The sequence below is a fragment of the Saccoglossus kowalevskii genome, chromosome 16 (assembly GCF_978046115.1).
Source record: "Saccoglossus kowalevskii chromosome 16, keSacKowa6.1, whole genome shotgun sequence".
NCBI classification, from domain to species: domain Eukaryota; kingdom Metazoa; phylum Hemichordata; class Enteropneusta; family Harrimaniidae; genus Saccoglossus; species Saccoglossus kowalevskii.
Genome location: NC_140656.1, coordinates 31,156,949 through 31,176,186, shown reverse-complemented (window position 1 = coordinate 31,176,186; position 19,238 = coordinate 31,156,949). Strand labels below are relative to the sequence as shown.

Sequence of the window (19,238 nt, the reverse complement as noted above, 5' to 3'; positions counted from 1 at the left end):
AACATTACCCAGGGATACTTTCATCCCATATCCAACATTACCCAGGGATACTTTCAACCCATATCCAACATTACCCAGGGATACTTTCATCCCATATCCAACATTACCCAGGGATACTTTCAACCCATATCCAACATTACCCATGGATACTTTAATCCCATATTCAACATTACCCAGGGACACTTTAATCCCATATTCAACATTATCCAGGGATACTTTCAACCCATATCCAACATTACCCAGGGATACTTTCATCCCATATCCAACATTACCCAGGGATACTTTAATCCCATATTCAACATTATCCAGGGATACTTTCAACCCATATCCAACATTACCCAGGGATACTTTCATCCCATATCCAACATTACCCAGGGATACTTTCAACCCATATCCAACATTACCCAGGGATACTTTAATCCCATATTCAACATTACCCAGGGATACTTTCATCCCATATCCAACATTACCCAGGGATACTTTAATCCCATATTCAACATTATCCAGGGATACTTTCAACCCATATCCAACATTACCCAGGGATACTTTCATCCCATATCCAACATTACCCAGGGATACTTTCAACCCATATCCAACATTACCCAGGGATACTTTCATCCCATATCCAACATTACCCAGGGATACTTTCAACCCATATCCAACATTACCCAGGGATACTTTAATCCCATATTCAACATTACCCAGGGACACTTTAATCCCATATTCAACATTACCCAGGGATACTTTAATCCCATATTCAACATTATCCAGGGATACTTTCAACCCATATCCAACATTACCCAGGGATACTTTCATCCCATATCCAACATTACCCAGGGATACTTTAATCCCATATTCAACATTACCCAGGGATACTTTAATCCCATATTCAACATTATCCAGGGATACTTTCAACCCATATCCAACATTACCCAGGGATACTTTCATCCCATATCCAATATTACCCAGGGTTACTTTAATCCCATATTCAACATTACCCAGGGATACTTTAATCCCATATTCAACATTACCCAGGGATACTTTAATCTCATATTCTACAATACTCAGCGTTATTTTAACCAATATCCTACATTACCCAGGGATACTTTAATCCCATATTCAACATTATCCAGGGATACTTTCAACCCATATCCAACATTACCCAGGGATACTTTCATCCCATATCCAACATTACCCAGGGATACTTTCAACCCATATCCAACATTACCCAGGGATACTTTCATCCCATATCCAACATTACCCAGGGATACTTTCAACCCATATCCAACATTACCCATGGATACTTTAATCCCATATTCAACATTACCCAGGGACACTTTAATCCCATATTCAACATTATCCAGGGATACTTTCAACCCATATCCAACATTACCCAGGGATACTTTCATCCCATATCCAACATTACCCAGGGATACTTTAATCCCATATTCAACATTATCCAGGGATACTTTCAACCCATATCCAACATTACCCAGGGATACTTTCATCCCATATCCAACATTACCCAGGGATACTTTCAACCCATATCCAACATTACCCAGGGATACTTTAATCCCATATTCAACATTACCCAGGGATACTTTCATCCCATATCCAACATTACCCAGGGATACTTTAATCCCATATTCAACATTATCCAGGGATACTTTCAACCCATATCCAACATTACCCAGGGATACTTTCATCCCATATCCAACATTACCCAGGGATACTTTCAACCCATATCCAACATTACCCAGGGATACTTTCATCCCATATCCAACATTACCCAGGGATACTTTCAACCCATATCCAACATTACCCAGGGATACTTTAATCCCATATTCAACATTACCCAGGGACACTTTAATCCCATATTCAACATTACCCAGGGATACTTTAATCCCATATTCAACATTATCCAGGGATACTTTCAACCCATATCCAACATTACCCAGGGATACTTTCATCCCATATCCAACATTACCCAGGGATACTTTAATCCCATATTCAACATTACCCAGGGATACTTTAATCCCATATTCAACATTATCCAGGGATACTTTCAACCCATATCCAACATTACCCAGGGATACTTTCATCCCATATCCAACATTACCCAGGGATACTTTAATCCCATATTCAACATTACCCAGGGATACTTTAATCCCATATTCAACATTACCCAGGGATACTTTAATCTCATATTCTACAATACTCAGCGTTATTTCAACCAATATCCTACATTACCCAAGAATAGTTTCAGTCCTAAACCCTACATTATCCAGGGATACTTACAACATGCAATGTACATTACCCATATATACTTTTAACCCTGAACCCTACACTACCCAGGGATATATTCAACTGTATTCCATACATTACCAAACCATGCCCAACATTACCCTGGGGATCTTTCATACCATTCCCTACATTACCCAGAATTATATTCATCCCATAACCTAGGGTAACCTATACTTTGTATGTCTTGTTTTACCTGTGGGTACTTCAATTATAACTGATACCCAATATTACACAGCACTTCGGTCAGCCCATGACCTATATTACCTAGAGCTACTTTTCTTTTCATCCCATAACACTATTACACAGCACTTTTGTTTCCAAATGATGCCCTGTATCACCCTGGGTTACAATTTTTCAACGAATACCAATATTACACAGAACTTGTTCAGCTCATGCCCTGTATAACATAGGAATACTTTTGTTTTCAAACCATGCTCTACAATACTAAGGATTACAATCTTTCAACCAATACCAATATTACCGGTATGCAGAACTTTTGTTTTCAGTCCATGTATTACCTGGGGATACTTTTGTTTTCAACGCATGTATTACCTGGGGATACTTTTGTTTTCAGTCCATGTATTACCTGGGAATACTTTTGTTTTCAACCCATGTATTACCTGGGGATACTTTTGTTTTCAACCCATGTATTACCTGGGGATACTTTTGTTTTCAACCCATGTATTATCTAGGGTTACTTTTATTTTTAACCCATGTATTACCTGGGGATACGTTTGTTTTCAACCCATGTATTACCTGGGGATACTTTTGTTTTCAGTCATGTATTACCTGGGGGATACTTTTGTTTTCAACGCATGTATTACCTGGGGATACTTTTGTTTTCAACCCATGTATTACCTGGGGATACTTTTGTTTTCAACCCATGTATTACCTGGGAATACTTTTGTTTTCAGCCCATGTATTACCTGGAGATACTTTTGTTTTCAACCCATGTATTACCTGGGGATACTTTTGTTTTCAGTCCATGTATTACCTGGGAATACTTTTGTTTTCAACCCATGTATTACCTGGGGATACTTTTGTTTTCAACCCATGTATTACCTGGGGATACTTTTGTTTTCAGCCCATGTATTACCTGGGGATACTTTTGTTTTCAACCCATGTATTACCTGGGGATACTTTTGTTTTCAACCCATGTATTACCTGGGGATACTTTTGTTTTCAGCCCATGTATTACCTGGGGATACTTTTGTTTTCAACCCATGTATTACCTAGGGTTACTTTTATTTTTAACCCATGTATTACCTGGGGATGCTTTTGTTTTCAAACCATGCTCTACAATACTAAGGATTACAATCTTTCAACCAATACCAATATTACCGGTATGCAGAACGTTTGTTTTCAGTCCATGTATTACCTGGGGATACTTTTGTTTTCAGCCCATGTATTACCTGGGGATACTTTTGTTTTCAGTCCATGTATTACCTGGGGATACTTTTGTTTTCAGTCCATGTATTACCTGGGGATACTTTTGTTTTCAACCCATGTATTACCTGGGGATACTTTTGTTTTCAGCCCATGTATTACCTGGGGATACTTTTGTTTTCAACCCATGTATTACCTGGGGATACTTTTGTTTTCAACCCATGTATTACCTGGGGATACTTTTGTTTTCAGCCCATGTATTACCTGGGGATACTTTTGTTTTCAACCCATGTATTACCTGGGGATACTTTTGTTTTTAACCCATGTATTACCTGGGGATACTTTTGTTTTTAACCCATGTATTACCTGGGGATGCTTTTGTTTTCAACCCATGTATTATCTGGGGATGCTTTTGTTTTCAACCCATGTATTATCTGGGGATGCTTTTGTTTTCAACCCATGCTCTACAATACCATGGGTTACTATCATTTTCAACTATACAAATATTACACAGCACTTTTATTTTCAACCCTATATTACCCATGGCTACTGTTTTCAACCAATGCATATTGTACATTATCGCTATTTCACGAAAGGGTTACTTTAATTTTCAATCCATAACATACCTCGGGTTACTCTCACTTTTAATACAAACAGACACATTCTAAATTAAGTCACAATCTCAGTTTATATTTGATACCATCATTTATTTACAGCCTAGTAATTGAATTTCAAGTCTAAAGTTGTCTGATAGATCCCATTAAATTAACTGGTCTATTTTTGTAGCGTTTTGATATTTCCACCTCGATCTGGAATTAAAAAACAGTTACATTGTCATTAGGTATTTCCACAAAACAATATACAAGTGTTTCACAACATAAAGGTTCTGACTAAATGACAGGTTGAAAATACTACTTGTTACCAGTAGCTTTTACTATTTGATGATTTAATACAGCAACAAGCGAAACATAAATGCAAATATGTTCAACTTGTAATTAGGACAACACAAGTGGCTCTCAGAGCTCCATTTTTTCCTTATTTGATAATAATTTTATGTAATATAAATGTTTTATTAGCAGCAAGCAAGAGAAATATATACAGGCAATCAGGCACAACTATAATATAGGATCTCATGAAGTCAAATCAAAATGCCTTTGGGATAAAGATGTTGTCTTCTCCTAAATCAGACCAAGACAAGGATTCATAAGATAGAGGTATGCAGCTTTGGTATCTATGTATGGTGACATACGATGAAGATACATATTTCTAATCCCAGAATGCAGTGCACGCTTTTAAACATTCAACAGCATAAACAAAAATGAGAAAGATTATCGCCATATTCAAAAACACACCGAACACATAATAAACACTTTGCGGACACGCAAGGACACACAGACTCCCTCAATTTCATTTAGTATCTCAAGAAATGTACGCTTTTTGTTATATGATTTTGTGATCATCTCGTGATTTGTTTGACTTCATATTCGTATCTTAATTGCCTATGACAACAGTTACATATACACTCATCTTATAAATCCTTGGCCTTACAGTAATGGCCTCTATGTGCCTTACCATGAATGATAAAGCTTGATGGATGTAATATCAAGTTCAATGAAAATAATAATAATAATGTTAAATTTACTTTTGCTTGTAATTCCTTCGTTCTTTTTATGAGAATGTCAAGCTTTGGTTCCAGCTTTCTCTGTTCTTCAAGGAATGAGTGTCTCTTATCAATGACAGCCTTTTTAGAGGCAAGCATCTTTTCCCCATGTTCTAATTTTTCTTTCAGTGTCTCTGTCAGTTTGTCAACATACCTAATAATAAGATGATGACGAGAAATCAGTGTGGATTCAACCATCAAGGCTTTCATTAAACATTTAAAATATAGCAAAACCATGTCAGTACCTTCATGGCATGCAATTTTAAGTGATATAACTACTGTAAAACATGTCGTTTTCGCGAGCATGTCTTTTTTCGCAAATTTAGCGAGAGAACTGATTCGCTAATACAAGATGTTGCTAATGACTTTATTATAAATTCAAAATGGCCGCCAAACAATGTTTTTTTTTCTCCACACACACTTTGTAAACAACACAAAAAAAACGTACTGACATGATAGATACACTTTATTGAAAAGTAAATAGTAAATCTGGAGCACTTTCTAGTTACACTTGACAGTTTTTCTTTGTTTTTATGGAAGTGATAACAGTGCATTTGTTTTGGCACGCGACAGACAAGTATTGTGAAAACAGTAAATCAACAATGACAAGAGAGATTCGCTAAATCAACATTTCGCTATTACGTCATTTTATCACAATTCGCTAAAATTGCATGCCACTTTTTCAACATGTTTTACAGTATTGTATTTATGTATAAAAACTATGATATCTTGTGGCAACAAATCCTACCACAGTATGGGCTGTTATCAGGTTATATTATTATGATAAATATATACCGGTATATAAATAAATCTCTTGTGTACAACATGCAATTTGTTTCTTATGATTAAAATCCAGACACCTTGTGACACATTATTAACAATAAAACACAGCCGATGTCAGGTATACGACATTACTTTGCACAATTCACACCAAATACACACCTGCTGACGCTTGTTTGCATATAAAAAGATTCTGTAAAATTGAATGGTATACCCAACTTCTGCAGCAGTTTACTGCTATTATATTATACCAACTTCATTTTAAATGTAATTTGAGACATGTAAATTGTATCACAACAGACAAGTGTTGTGTACATACTTGGGGGAACCCTTTATCAGGAACAACTGTTGAATTCTGACCGTTGTCAGCTGCTTCAGAATTGCTTGAACTTGAGCTAACATAGTGTTGACTTGCTCAGTGCCTTGCATCTGTAGAATGACAGGTGCGGACTGAAACTGACTGGCTGATAAAATATCCGACTCTCCTTTCATCTCATTCAGTCTTTGCAATAAGAAACCTTCAAGCTAGAAAAACAAAGTAATAAAAAATGCACAATAGGTGGCGCTATTCATGGAAAAAGGTCAAGGAATGGGGTGCTACAGTAGATTAGGGGAGTCTCGAAACTTAAATTACCATTCATCAAATGAAGCTAAAATATTTTGAGTGAAGATTTTTTTCTGAAAAGTTATTCCCTGCGACTGGTTGTATGAATATCTGAAGAAAAAATTATAATCAAACCATTTTTACTTGCAATGCAGACTTTGTGAAAATTGTCCTTATAAAAATTCAATTAAAGCGTGTAAATAATACCTCTAATAGTTCATCAATAAAGGTACTCCTCATAGATGGACTGTCTAACACAGTCAATGCATCCATCCCCATGGCAACACCTTTCTCAGATACATTCAAATCTCCATCATCTGTACTCTGAAATATTAATTACAGGCACATTATGAACATCCAATAAGGGTTACACTGCTTGTTGAAAATAACAAATTTTTTGACAGAATATCCTCATTCATAGAAAAAGAACAAATAATTTCTAAAGGATTGTTTGAATTCAATCTTCAATACACATTTGCTATTTTTGCTGATAAGTAAAATCTGCTAAATTAAATCTACGTGAACATGTAAAATAACAATAAAACTCAATTTTTCCTTGACAAATTTGTGAAATTAGAAAAACAGTGAATATGCTCAAAACATCTAAATAGTGAAAATAAATGTCAGCTTTCATAGGATGTAGTTACATTGCCATGACAACTTAGACAATCTTTAATATATACTGTGAAATACTTTATTTTCACTTGGAATTAATTTTCGCTATTTTTGTTTAAGGAATGATTCAGTGAAAATACAATCCAGTGAATATACCTTTTTTCCTATAGTTTACATTCAACTCGTCAAAATTTAGTGAAAATAAATTCCAGCTAAAATAAAGTATTTTACAGTTGAGTCGACTCAAGTTATCCACTAACTAAGAGGCTGAGAAGCATTTAAAGTTACACACATACCGGTACTATCGGGTAAACTAAAATCAGCAAATTGGTTAGGTACCAACCTCAGATTGAACTTCAATGCCAGCTTGATCTACAGTGATTCCATAATCAACTTCACCCTCATCCAAGTCACCCCAATCAATCTGCAAATTGAAATACATTGATCATCACGATTCCACAGACTACTGCAAGCAAATGCTTCATTGTTGCATGAAATCTATGAACGTATTAATTTATAAATTGAAGACATCCTGTATTATGTCAAAAAGCAGCCTTCTAAAAGCACAGAAATAAGAAATCTGTTTTATTTTTAAAATAAAAAAAATGGTTAAGTTAGACACGTCTACTTTGTTTGAACATGAAAAGTTTCTTTTCTGGTGTAATTTTTTTTTTACTTATTTTTTTTTCATTTTTTTAATTTGACAGTATTTTTGCCCAGACACCCTCTCCCCCAAAGTTGTCAGTGACCCCTTTTTGAAATGGCCCACACACTGACTAAAAATCATTTTTCTTTTTATATTTAATGCACATCTGTTTCTGGTTACCTACCTACCATTGTATGTGCACATACATCATTATGTAATCAAATGAATATTCCTAAATTATATAATAAATCTATTTTTTAGAAATAATACTCTATATTGTCTCATCAAACTATCACATCTGAATTTGATGATTAATTTTTTAAGATTTCAGTGGAACAGACTACAGAGGCAGACAGACAAACAGGAGAAAACGAACAAAACATTTATGAAATGACAATGTACCTCATCTTCTTGTGATTTATTGTCATCATCATCACTGATGTCCATCTGTATTTCTTCAACCCTACTCGGTGCTTCCCCTGTCCGCCATTGATAAACTGTTGTGTTGCCATTATTGATGATATACCTCACTAATGATGTAGTTTCTAACTTTGATTCAGAATCTGAACTTCTAAATCAGAACAAACACATTATGTTATAATACAGCACAGTTGCAACAGATTCATTGTATGTTCATGTATCTTGGGATATACTATGTGTACATACAAAGTTTGTGCAAATACAACAGCAGCAGTATTGCTTTAAAGTGCAGTGGTTGTCATGCAGCTCATGCTCAAATTTCATGTTAACAATGAATGTTGTGCATATCACATGGGACCCACATCGAACATGATGTAGAACAAAACATTATCATCAGAATTAGCAATTAAACTTACCCAGCAGAAGTAAAACAAACGAATTCCTTGTAAAAATCACAAGTTTTCTGTAAATTTTTTGTTTTTTCAACAACATCTTCATAAAATACAGGCAAGTCTTTGACAAGCTGTAGTAATTCAGATTTCACTTTTTTCCCCTACAGAGAGATTACACCACAATTATCAGTGCTGAGAATCTGCAAATATTGTACATGACATACATGTGGATAAATTTCATTTCATAATATCAGTGCATTGCAATAAATGCATGACATGTTGGAGATTTCTATAGGAAGCATTATATAGTCACTCCAATCATACTCACCAACAAAAAAGTGATCCTCTAGACACCACAAATGAGTACAGTGATACAAGAAGACAAAGAAGATATGTACTGCCCTTAGAAAGAAATACTCCCAGAGGATATGATCGATACAACAAAGGGCATAGCATTGAAACACAATTTGAAATAACCTGTTAATGACAGTACAACAAAAAAGAAATAAAAAGTACAATGATACTATGACACCAAATTACATTACAATTGGTCATTGGAACACTGCTGGTCTAAGATATAACTACAAACCAAGAGAAGGAACTATAGACATTAAAACAGAAGGTTCACTAGATATAGAACCACACATTAAAGATTATCACATATATGGAATGACAGAAACATGGCTGAATACTGAAAGTAAAGAACTAATACCACAACCTAAGGGATATTATACTTATCACAACATTAGGACAAAAAATAAAAAAGCATGGAGGTCATCAGGAGGAATCAGTATTTTCATCAGAAATAGTATCAAAAGTGGAGTCAAGATCATGTCAAAGTCTAGCAACTTCTCTATTTGGTGTCAAATGTCGAAAGACTTCTTCAACCTTGAAATGGACATCTACATAGGTACTATATATATTCCACCAAAAAATTCCACTTTCTACAATGACAATGACTGCGATCCATATGACGAAATCAACAAAGAAATCCAACAGTATAGCCTCATTGGACATGTCATTATACAAGGAGACTTTAATGCTAGAACAAAAGACCTTGAAGATACAATTCAAGATGAACAGGACAACCTTCACATAAACATGCCATTACCAGATACATATACATATGATAAAATAGTCAAAAAAAGGAGAAACACGGATACATGGAAGAATGAATTTGGAGAGGAACTAACACAACTATGTAAAGAAAATCGTCTACGGATATTAAATGGGCGGACTTCAGGAGATTGGTCAGGTCAACTGACATGCTACGGTTATCATGGTGCCAGCACAGTGGACTATGCAATCACAAGTGAAACACTACTACAGAATATCCTTCATTTTAAAGTTGAACAACTACAACAGGCAAGTGACCACTGTCCTATCAAAACTATCTTGAAAATACCAAAATACAAGCAATTCACTGATATGAATGAAGTCCTTAAACCAGTACATCAATGCTATCAATGGAATGCAATGAATAAAGGCATGTACAAGCTATATATGAAGACAAAGGAGAGTGAAGATATTGTGTCCACATTCATAGTAAACAATAATAACAACACAAGTCATGATATGGCAATACAATTCCAAGAGATGATACACAAAATAGCAAACAAATGCTCCATAAAATTAAAAACAAAGAAGAAGACCATGCGTAGGAAAGTTAAGTACACAGACAGGCAATGTAACATGAAGAAAAAAGAACTACAAACTCTTGCAAATATATTACAAAAAAACCCTTCAGATGGGACTCTCAGAATGCTTTACTACACTAAGAAAAAAGACTTCAGGAAGTATGTAAAAAGCATGCAAAAAGACAAGAAACAAAAAATATTATCTCTCATTGAATCAGCAAATGAAAATGAACATGCACAAGAATTCTGGAAGAAAATAAACTCAATCACGAAAACCAAAGTAAATTACGAACTGAAAGAAATCCCACACTCAGTGTGGACTGAACACTTTCAACGAATTGGAAACAATAACTCTGCCACATTAGATAGAATAAAACAAATGAAAACACAACTAGAACAGTTAGAGAATAAAACAGAAGACAACCATATGCTGAATAAACCAATATCATTAACAGAAGTTGTGCAGGCAACAGGAGCATTAAAAAATAACAAAGCAAGTGGACCAGACGGTATTCCAGGAGAGATGTTAAAATACAGCAACATACAAATTAAACAAGCATTGAAACATATGTACAATCGTGTGCTAGAAACAGGAATTTACCCAGAAATATGGAGCACAAGTGTTATTACTCCAATACACAAGAAAGGAGACAAGATGGACACAAACAACTATCGCGGCATATCAGTTGGTAATGTCATAGCTAAAGTATTTAGTATAATCATAAACAACAGAATCACAAATCATACAGAAAATAATAAGATTATTCATCCGAACCAAGCAGGATTCCGACGAAAAAAACGAACAGTTGATCACATTCTGACTCTCCACACAATTATAAAGAAACAACAAGAAAAAAAAGAAAAAAATGTACTGTTGTTTTGTGGACCTCAAAAAGTGTTTTGACACAATTTGGAGGAAAGCATTGTACTATAAACTACTACGTAACAACATCAACGGAAAAGTATACAACATAATTAAGAACATGTACACTAATATGGATTTAGTAGTCAAATTAGGTGATGTAATAACAGAACAATTTAAAACTAAAAATGGAGTTAAGCAAGGTTGCCCTCTGAGTCCAACCCTGTTCAACATCTTTATAAATGACTTTATCACAGGACTCACAGAAATTGAAACAAATGCACCAGAACTGGATAATAAAACTATCAATAGCCTATTGTATGCTGATGACATTGCACTACTATCAAAATCATATGAAGGATTACAAACTGCAATAGACTTTCTCCATAAATACACTTCAGACTGGGGGCTACAAGTAAACACAAACAAAACGCAAGTGATTATATTCAGGAATTCGGGATGCAAACCAGATACAAGGCGATTTACATGTGGCAATGAAGAAATAAAAACTACAGGATTATACACATATCTTGGAGTAACATTTAAGGCCAATGGATCAATAACCTCTACTGCAGACAGACTGGCAGACAAGACCTACAAAGCTGCAAGGATCCAGTCACACATATATCCAACAAACATGAACAGTATAAGGATAAAGGAAAAACTCCTGAATGTGACACAACTACCCATATTAACATATGCAGGTGAGATATGGGGCATTTTCCAAAATCAGACTAATTGGGACAAAACAGCAACAGAAAAATATCATCTACGCTTTTGTCGTCAAATTCTTAACATTGGCAACAGAGCGAGCAAAATTGGATGCAGAATGGAACTGGGAAGAGAGCCACTGATAAGCAGAATATACTGCTCAGCAATTAACTATTACAAACACCTCAAAGCGATAGACAATGACAATTTAGCTTTTTATGCTATAAAAGACATGGAAAACAATACTTACATAGGAGCATGGTTGACTACCTTAGAACGAAACTTGAAACTTTACAACAAAAACAATGTCACAGATTTCACAAAACAAAAACTAAATAATTCAATTAGACAATATTACATTAACAAATGGAATATAGACAACAAAAGGGAAAGTGCCAAATTACGCACATACAGGACATTCAAAGACTCCTTGGAACAAGAAGAATACATAAAAGTGATGAACAACCCACAACATGTCAAAACAATAGCTCAATTTAGATTAAGTTGCCATAAACTTGCCATCGAAAAAGGTCGTTATACAAAACCAAAAACACCAGTGGAAGACAGGTTATGCTCCCATTGTAACAAAGTTGAAAATGAGGAACATCATTTAATACATTGTAAATTGTACACAAAACAAAGAGACGCAATGTTTCACACTATCAACAGTGTAAATGCAAATTTCCTGAATTTGGATAAAGAAAAACAATTTAAACATATTTTACAATCAAAAGATAAAAATACTATTATAGCCCTCTATGTGTACTTGAGTAACAGTAAATGAACAAACAAAAGAATACACTCAGTCACACTTATTTAACTTTTTATTTACTCAACTTTCACCTACTTACTTTTTTAGTTATTCATTATTAACTTTATTACATTTTAAACACCAAATTAGAAATGTAAAATTTTCTACACGGTTGTAATAAAGCTGTTATCTATCTGTTATCTATCTTATATCCGATATAAATATTTGAAGTGATATACAACATCCTTATGTTAGCTGACTACCATTATACAAGTAAAACAAATTAACATTGAACTCTGTTGTTAAAATAATTGCATACATTTTACCTGAATACCAAATTGTTTACATGCTGTATTATATTGTTCTCTCTGTTCTGCTGCACTACTTTCATAATCTTTCTCTTTCCTTTCACAATCCTGTAGAAATGAAACAATGACACTATTTACTTAGAGGCCAGCCATTAATATTTTCAGTGTCCGTTCAATTACCAGACTTTTTGGAAGCAGAGTCAATACAATTTCACTAGATTAAATATCATGTATTACATCAACAAGACAGTAAATGAGAAAAACATATTTAGACATTCTATCCAATTAGAATTGCAATAAACTCCCTAGGTAAGCTCGAATTGTGATCACAAGCTTTGTAATGAGATTCTCTAGGCAAACGCACATTGTGGTGAGATGCCATGCAATCGGGAACCCCCCCCCCCCCCACACACACACACACTGTGGTCAGACTCACTTTCAGGTTGTGGTCAGACTCTATGCAATGAGAATCCCTAGACAAGGTCAAATTGTGGTCAGATGTCTTGTAATGAGGCTCCCTAGGCAAGGTCAAATTGTGGTAAGATGTCTTGTAATGAGGCTCCCTAGGCAAGGTCAAATTGTGGTAAGATGCCTTACAATGAGACTCCCTAAGCAAGCTCACATTACAGTCAGACTCCTAGCAATTATCACAATTGAAGAGCTATAGATTTTAGAACTTACTTTTTGACTCTGCTCACATTTTGCAATCTGTTTCTTTAAACCAGGGATTTCATAGCTGACATTTCTAATTAACATATCAGCGGCTTCTGCTAAATAAATATTATCTTTTTCGTATAACTTTATAATTTCTTGCCAGTCCTAGCAACAAAGAAATGAATTATTTCATTTAACATTTCAACCCCAAATATCCACAAAAATAGATCAGATATTTTTCAGTAAAATATGTGAGCAATGCCAAAACCTGTGTTTTACAGCAGACACTTTGCTAAGAAAAAGAATAAAAAAGATTGGGCTTGATAAGCCACATGCTTAAATAGAATCTATCCATCCATAAATAGAATCTATCCATCCATAAATAGAATCTATCCATCCATAAACAGAATCTAGTCATCCATAAATAGAATCTAGCCATCAATAAATAAAATCCATTCATCCATAAATAGTATCTAGCCAACCATAAATAGAATCTAGCCATCAATAATTAGAATCTAGCCATCCATAAATAGAATCTATCCATCAATAAATCAATAAATAGAATCTATCCATCCATCCATAAATAGAATCTATCCGTCAATAAAGAGAATCTAGCCATCCATAAATAGAATCTATCCATCCATAAATAGAATCTAGCCATCAATAAATAGAATCCATTCATCCATAAATAGAATCTAGCCATCAATAAATAGAATCTAGCCATCAATAATTGGAATCTAGCCATCCATAAATAAAATCTATCCATCAATAAAGAGAATCTAGCCATCCATAAATAAAATCTATCCATCAATAAATAGAATCTATCCATCCATAAATAAAATCTATCCATCAATAAATAGAATCTAGCCATACATAAATGGAATCTAGACATCCATAAATCGAATCTATCCATCCATAAATAGAATCCAGCCATCCATAAATAGAATCTAGCCATACATAAATAGAATCTAGACATCCATAAATAGAATCTAGCCATCCATGAATAGAATCCTGCCATCCATAATTAGAATCTAGCCATACATAAACAGAATCTAGCCATACATAAATAGAATCTAGACATCCATAAATAGAATCTAGCCATCCATAAATAGAATCTATCCATCAACAAATAGAATCTAGCCATCCATGAATAGAATCCTGCCATCCATAATTAGAATCTAGCCATCCATGAATAGAATCCTGCCATCCATAAATAGAATCTAGCCATACATAAATAGAATCTAGACATCCATAAATAGAATCTTGCCACCCATAAATAAAATCCATCCATCCATCCATAAATAGAATCTATCCATCCATAAATAGAATCCAGCCATCCATAAATAGAATCTAGCCATACATAAATAGAATCTAGACATCCATAAATAGAATCTAGCCATCCATAAATAGAATCTATCCATCAACAAATAGAATCTAGCCATCCATGAATAGAATCCTGCCATCCATAATTAGAATCTAGCCATCCATAAATAGAATCTAGCCATACATAAATAGAATCTAGCCATACATAAATAGAATCTAGCCATCCATAAATAGAATCTAGCCATCAATCAATAAATAGAATCTAGCCATCAATAAATAGAATCTAGCCATCCATAAATAGAATCTAGCCATCCATAATTAGAATCTATCCTTCTATAAATAGAATCTATCCATCCATAAATAGAATCTATCCATCAATAAATAGAATCTATCCATCCATAAATAGAATCTATCCATCCATAAATAGAATCTATCTATCAATAAATAGAATCTATCGTTCCATAAATAGAATCTATCCATCCATAAATAGAATCTATCCATCCATAAATAGTATCTAGCCATCCATAAATAGTATCTATCCATTCATAAATAGAATCTAGCCATCCATAAATAGTATCTAGTCATCCATAAATAGAATCTATCCATCCATAAATAGAATCTATCCATCAATAAATAGAATCTATCCATCAGTAAATAGAATCTATCCATCAATAAATAGAATCTATCCATCCATAAATAGAATCTATCCATCCATAAATAGAATCTATCCATCCATAAATAGAATCTATCCATCCATAAATAGAATCTATCCATCAATAAATAGAATCTATCCATCCATAAATAGTATCTATCCATCCATAAATAGTATCTAGTCATCCATAAATAGAATCTATCCATCCATAAATAGAATCTATCCATCCATCCATAAATAGAATCTATCCATCCATAAATAGAATCTATCCATCAATAAATAGAATCTATCCATCCATAAATAGTATCTAGTCATCCATAAATAGAATCTATCCATCCATAAATAGAATCTATCCATCCATAAATAGAATCTATCCATCCATAAATAGAAACTATCCATCAGTAAATAGAATCTATCCATCCATAAATAGTATCTAGTCATCCATAAATAGAATCTATCCATCCATAATTAGAATCTAGCCTTCTATAAATAGAATCTATGCATCCATAAATAGAATCTATCCATCAGTAAATATGCATACAGTAATGTTCATAAGTGTTTGAATGCATTAAAAATATCTTCCTTATTTGGAAAATATTCTTCACAAGAACATCACTTTTGAAAATTGTTTAAGACACAGTAATGATGTAGCATATGACAGAAATGATATCACTTCATTATTATATACAAACTATTGAACAATAATAAAACTAGTAAAACTAGTTCTCACTGGCATTTGGTTATCTCACACAAATATGCACAGGCATGCAGTTATGGCTTGAAATCGACCTCCACCAGGCATCAGTTGATTTGATCCCCATACTGCATACATTTCCAAATTCTGATAATAACCTCATATATTTAGATCATTTCAGCTCAGTATATAGAACAAAAATATGAACAATTTTTTGGCAAAAACCCAGTTGATTTTAATAATTAATATATTACTTTCATCCGTGTTGATGAATAATATCCAAATATATTTTTACTCCCAGCTTCCGTCTCTTTTAACAACTCCACAATTCTACAACAATGGAAGTAGTTGATATCTGAAAGACAAGGAAATAAATAATAATGGCATTTTTAGTTGAACCGAATATTATTTAAATGAGTCATTTATTCATTTATTGACCTTTCTATTTAACAAATCTTCATTTTATGCTAAAAACAAAAAAATATCCTATACCACTTGTATCTGGACTGGGTTTCTGAAAGATTTTTTATTAAACTTATAACCACTGCCCTATTTTTCAGTTTTTGATTCCTATTTCAGATTAAAAGTAAAAATTATCAACCTGAGCAATTCTATTAAATATATAATACATTTACTTGATTTAGATTTATACTGTTATTTTCATGAGTTCTTGATAATTCCATGTTCTAAATACCCAGCAAAATAACCAAAATAATTGTAGATGAGAAGCCAATTTATACTTTTAGCTGGAATTATTTTTCGCTGAATAGACTTTTTGGATGTTTTGTATGGATTTTATTTTCACTGATTTTTGACAAGTTGAATGAAAAATGGTATATTTGCTGGATTTTATTTTCAATGAATCAATCCTTCAGCAAAAATTAATTCCAATCAAAAATAAAGTATTCTACAGTATTTGACGCATACTCACATGTTCCAGAGACAAGCTGTGTTATCTCATCCACAGCGGGCATATCTTGTATAGCATTGTTTATTTTCTCTCTTATAACCAAGGCAGACGACATCCACTTACGATCTACATGCCGTCTATCAATTAACCAGTCTGTAATGCAGAAACGTTAATGTCTTAAATTACAGTATAATGACAGGAGTGTGTTCTACAAATTTTGACCCTCTGAGTAAATTCTCAAAACTGACTGAAAATAATTTGTAATGCAGCTATATGTCAGTACATTTTCTATAACTTTTCTATCATATTGAAGAGAAAACCTGTAGTTACTTTCACCTGTCTGCTGAACAAAAAGTGCTATGAAAATCCCATTTTTTCTATTATTTGTTCATAATTAAAAAATCAAAATAAGAGATGTTCTCCAATTTATGGTTTACCAAAAATACAAACCAAAAAGATATTTCGCAGATGAATAGTCAATTTTAGCTGCAGACTAATTTGGCCTAATTTGTTATTATACTAATTTAAATCAGCAAACATAGAAGGCGTTTGCAAGAAATGCGGCAGACATTTCAGCGAAGGCCAGAGTCCTGAAGACTGTTTACTTCTGCATAGTTTCCATTGATATTAATTTTGCATGGCTCGGTTCATTCCATGTTTAGAGGTCAACAAAATAAATTTATGGATCCATATGTCTTTATTGCTGTTCTTTCGTGCTCATGATTAGCAGATATTTTCAGAGTTTTCAACAGGAGACCAACATTAGTAAACATCAAAGCGTTATCATCGAATAAATTGCGTGAATAATTTTAAAAGAGAATAAATTGCGCAATGACGTTTCCACCGAATCTGTGGTTGCCTGGTTGCTTTGTGACGTTGCATGAGCTGTCAATCATTCTCTGTTCAGTACCGGGGGAAAAACCATGTAATGTCTCGTGAGGGTGTTTACAAGCGTTAACAGTCTTCAGGCCTCCAGCATCATGAAATGCCTGTGGCATTTCTTGCAAACGCTTTTGCTGTTTACTTATTTAGTATATAACAAATTAGGCATGAGGACTTCATGGATGTACGAATGTTTATGAAAGTTTATCAAATATTCAAAAAAAAATTACCCAGGAAGACCCTCACACCTTAAATCCAAAGAAAACACTTTAATTGTCTGGAGAAAGATATAGTGTCAATATTAATATTCTATATTAAATTTCAAACACTTAATCATAATTTATACTATTATTAGATGACACAGTAAATCCATCTGAGCAGTAATAGCTTTGTTATACACCACTTATACCCTCCCATGAAATTCAGACTGAAAATATTTAAAAGGCGGCGGTCGTCGTGCAGCGCGGGTTCGAATTTCATGTAAACAAACAATGTATTTTACACGCGTTGTCGACGTCGGTATGAGTCCCATATCGAACAGACCGCGGCGTAATGACCACCGCCCATTAATATATAGAATATCCTACCTAGCAGTTTTGTTGCACTGATGTCGATTGGCAAATTGTCTATCTGATCCTGTGTGAGTTCTACGCCCTACAAGTGAAAAAGATGAAGGATTATTCACCTGTAGTATTCATGCTGACATAACGCCTTATGTTTTTTGAATCGTTTGTTACAAACCTGCATTTTTTTCACTGTTTTTATCTTTCCAGCTGGTATGATCAATTTACTCGTGTACTACAGTGGAATAACCTTTGACCTTATATCTAATTTGCATGTCACTTTGATTGAATCGAGGTACAATTCATATATAGAGACTAAAGTATATTTCTGGACTGTTCGAAGAGCTATGTTGCCATGGAAAACTCTGAACGGATTGTAAACGCATTTCGGTTATTTGCGCAAAACATCGGACTCCGATTACAAGTGTGTTTACTCGTGACGTAGCATAACGTGGGTATTTTGTCGGTTTGTTGGTTTGTTAAT

General features: G+C 34.0%; 1 protein-coding gene across 2 annotated transcripts; it reads right to left on the bottom strand.

Annotated features, from left to right (window-relative positions):
* Positions 1-4,376: 4,376 nt before the first annotated feature.
* LOC100377362 (CDK5 regulatory subunit-associated protein 3-like) lies at positions 4,377-19,050 on the bottom strand. 2 transcript variants are annotated; one of them, XM_002732055.4, is made up of 13 exons: positions 18,933-19,050; positions 18,779-18,845; positions 17,331-17,462; positions 16,654-16,754; positions 13,758-13,895; positions 13,095-13,184; positions 8,832-8,968; positions 8,398-8,566; positions 7,693-7,773; positions 6,942-7,058; positions 6,450-6,655; positions 5,333-5,504; positions 4,377-4,499 (listed from the first exon to the last, which is right to left on the bottom strand). In XM_002732055.4, the coding sequence occupies exons 1-13, from the start codon at positions 18,936-18,938 to the stop codon at positions 4,428-4,430; spliced, it is 1,488 nt and encodes a 495-aa protein (XP_002732101.2). In that variant the 5' UTR covers positions 18,939-19,050; the 3' UTR covers positions 4,377-4,427. The 2 variants fall into 2 exon arrangements, with proteins under 2 accessions (XP_002732101.2, XP_085347491.1); XM_085491365.1 differs by having other exon boundaries at positions 8,398-8,563.
* Between the last annotated feature and the right edge of the window lie 188 nt (positions 19,051-19,238).

Excerpts from the sequence above, each read along its gene's own strand:
- LOC100377362 (XM_002732055.4), bottom strand. Across the intron at positions 13,896-16,653 it reads ATTCATCAACACGGATGAAA|GACTGGCAAGAAATTATAAA; the intron begins GTAATATATTAA and ends CTTTGTTGCTAG. Across the intron at positions 6,656-6,941 it reads TTATTGATGAACTATTAGAG|CTTGAAGGTTTCTTATTGCA; the intron begins GTATTATTTACA and ends TTGTTTTTCTAG.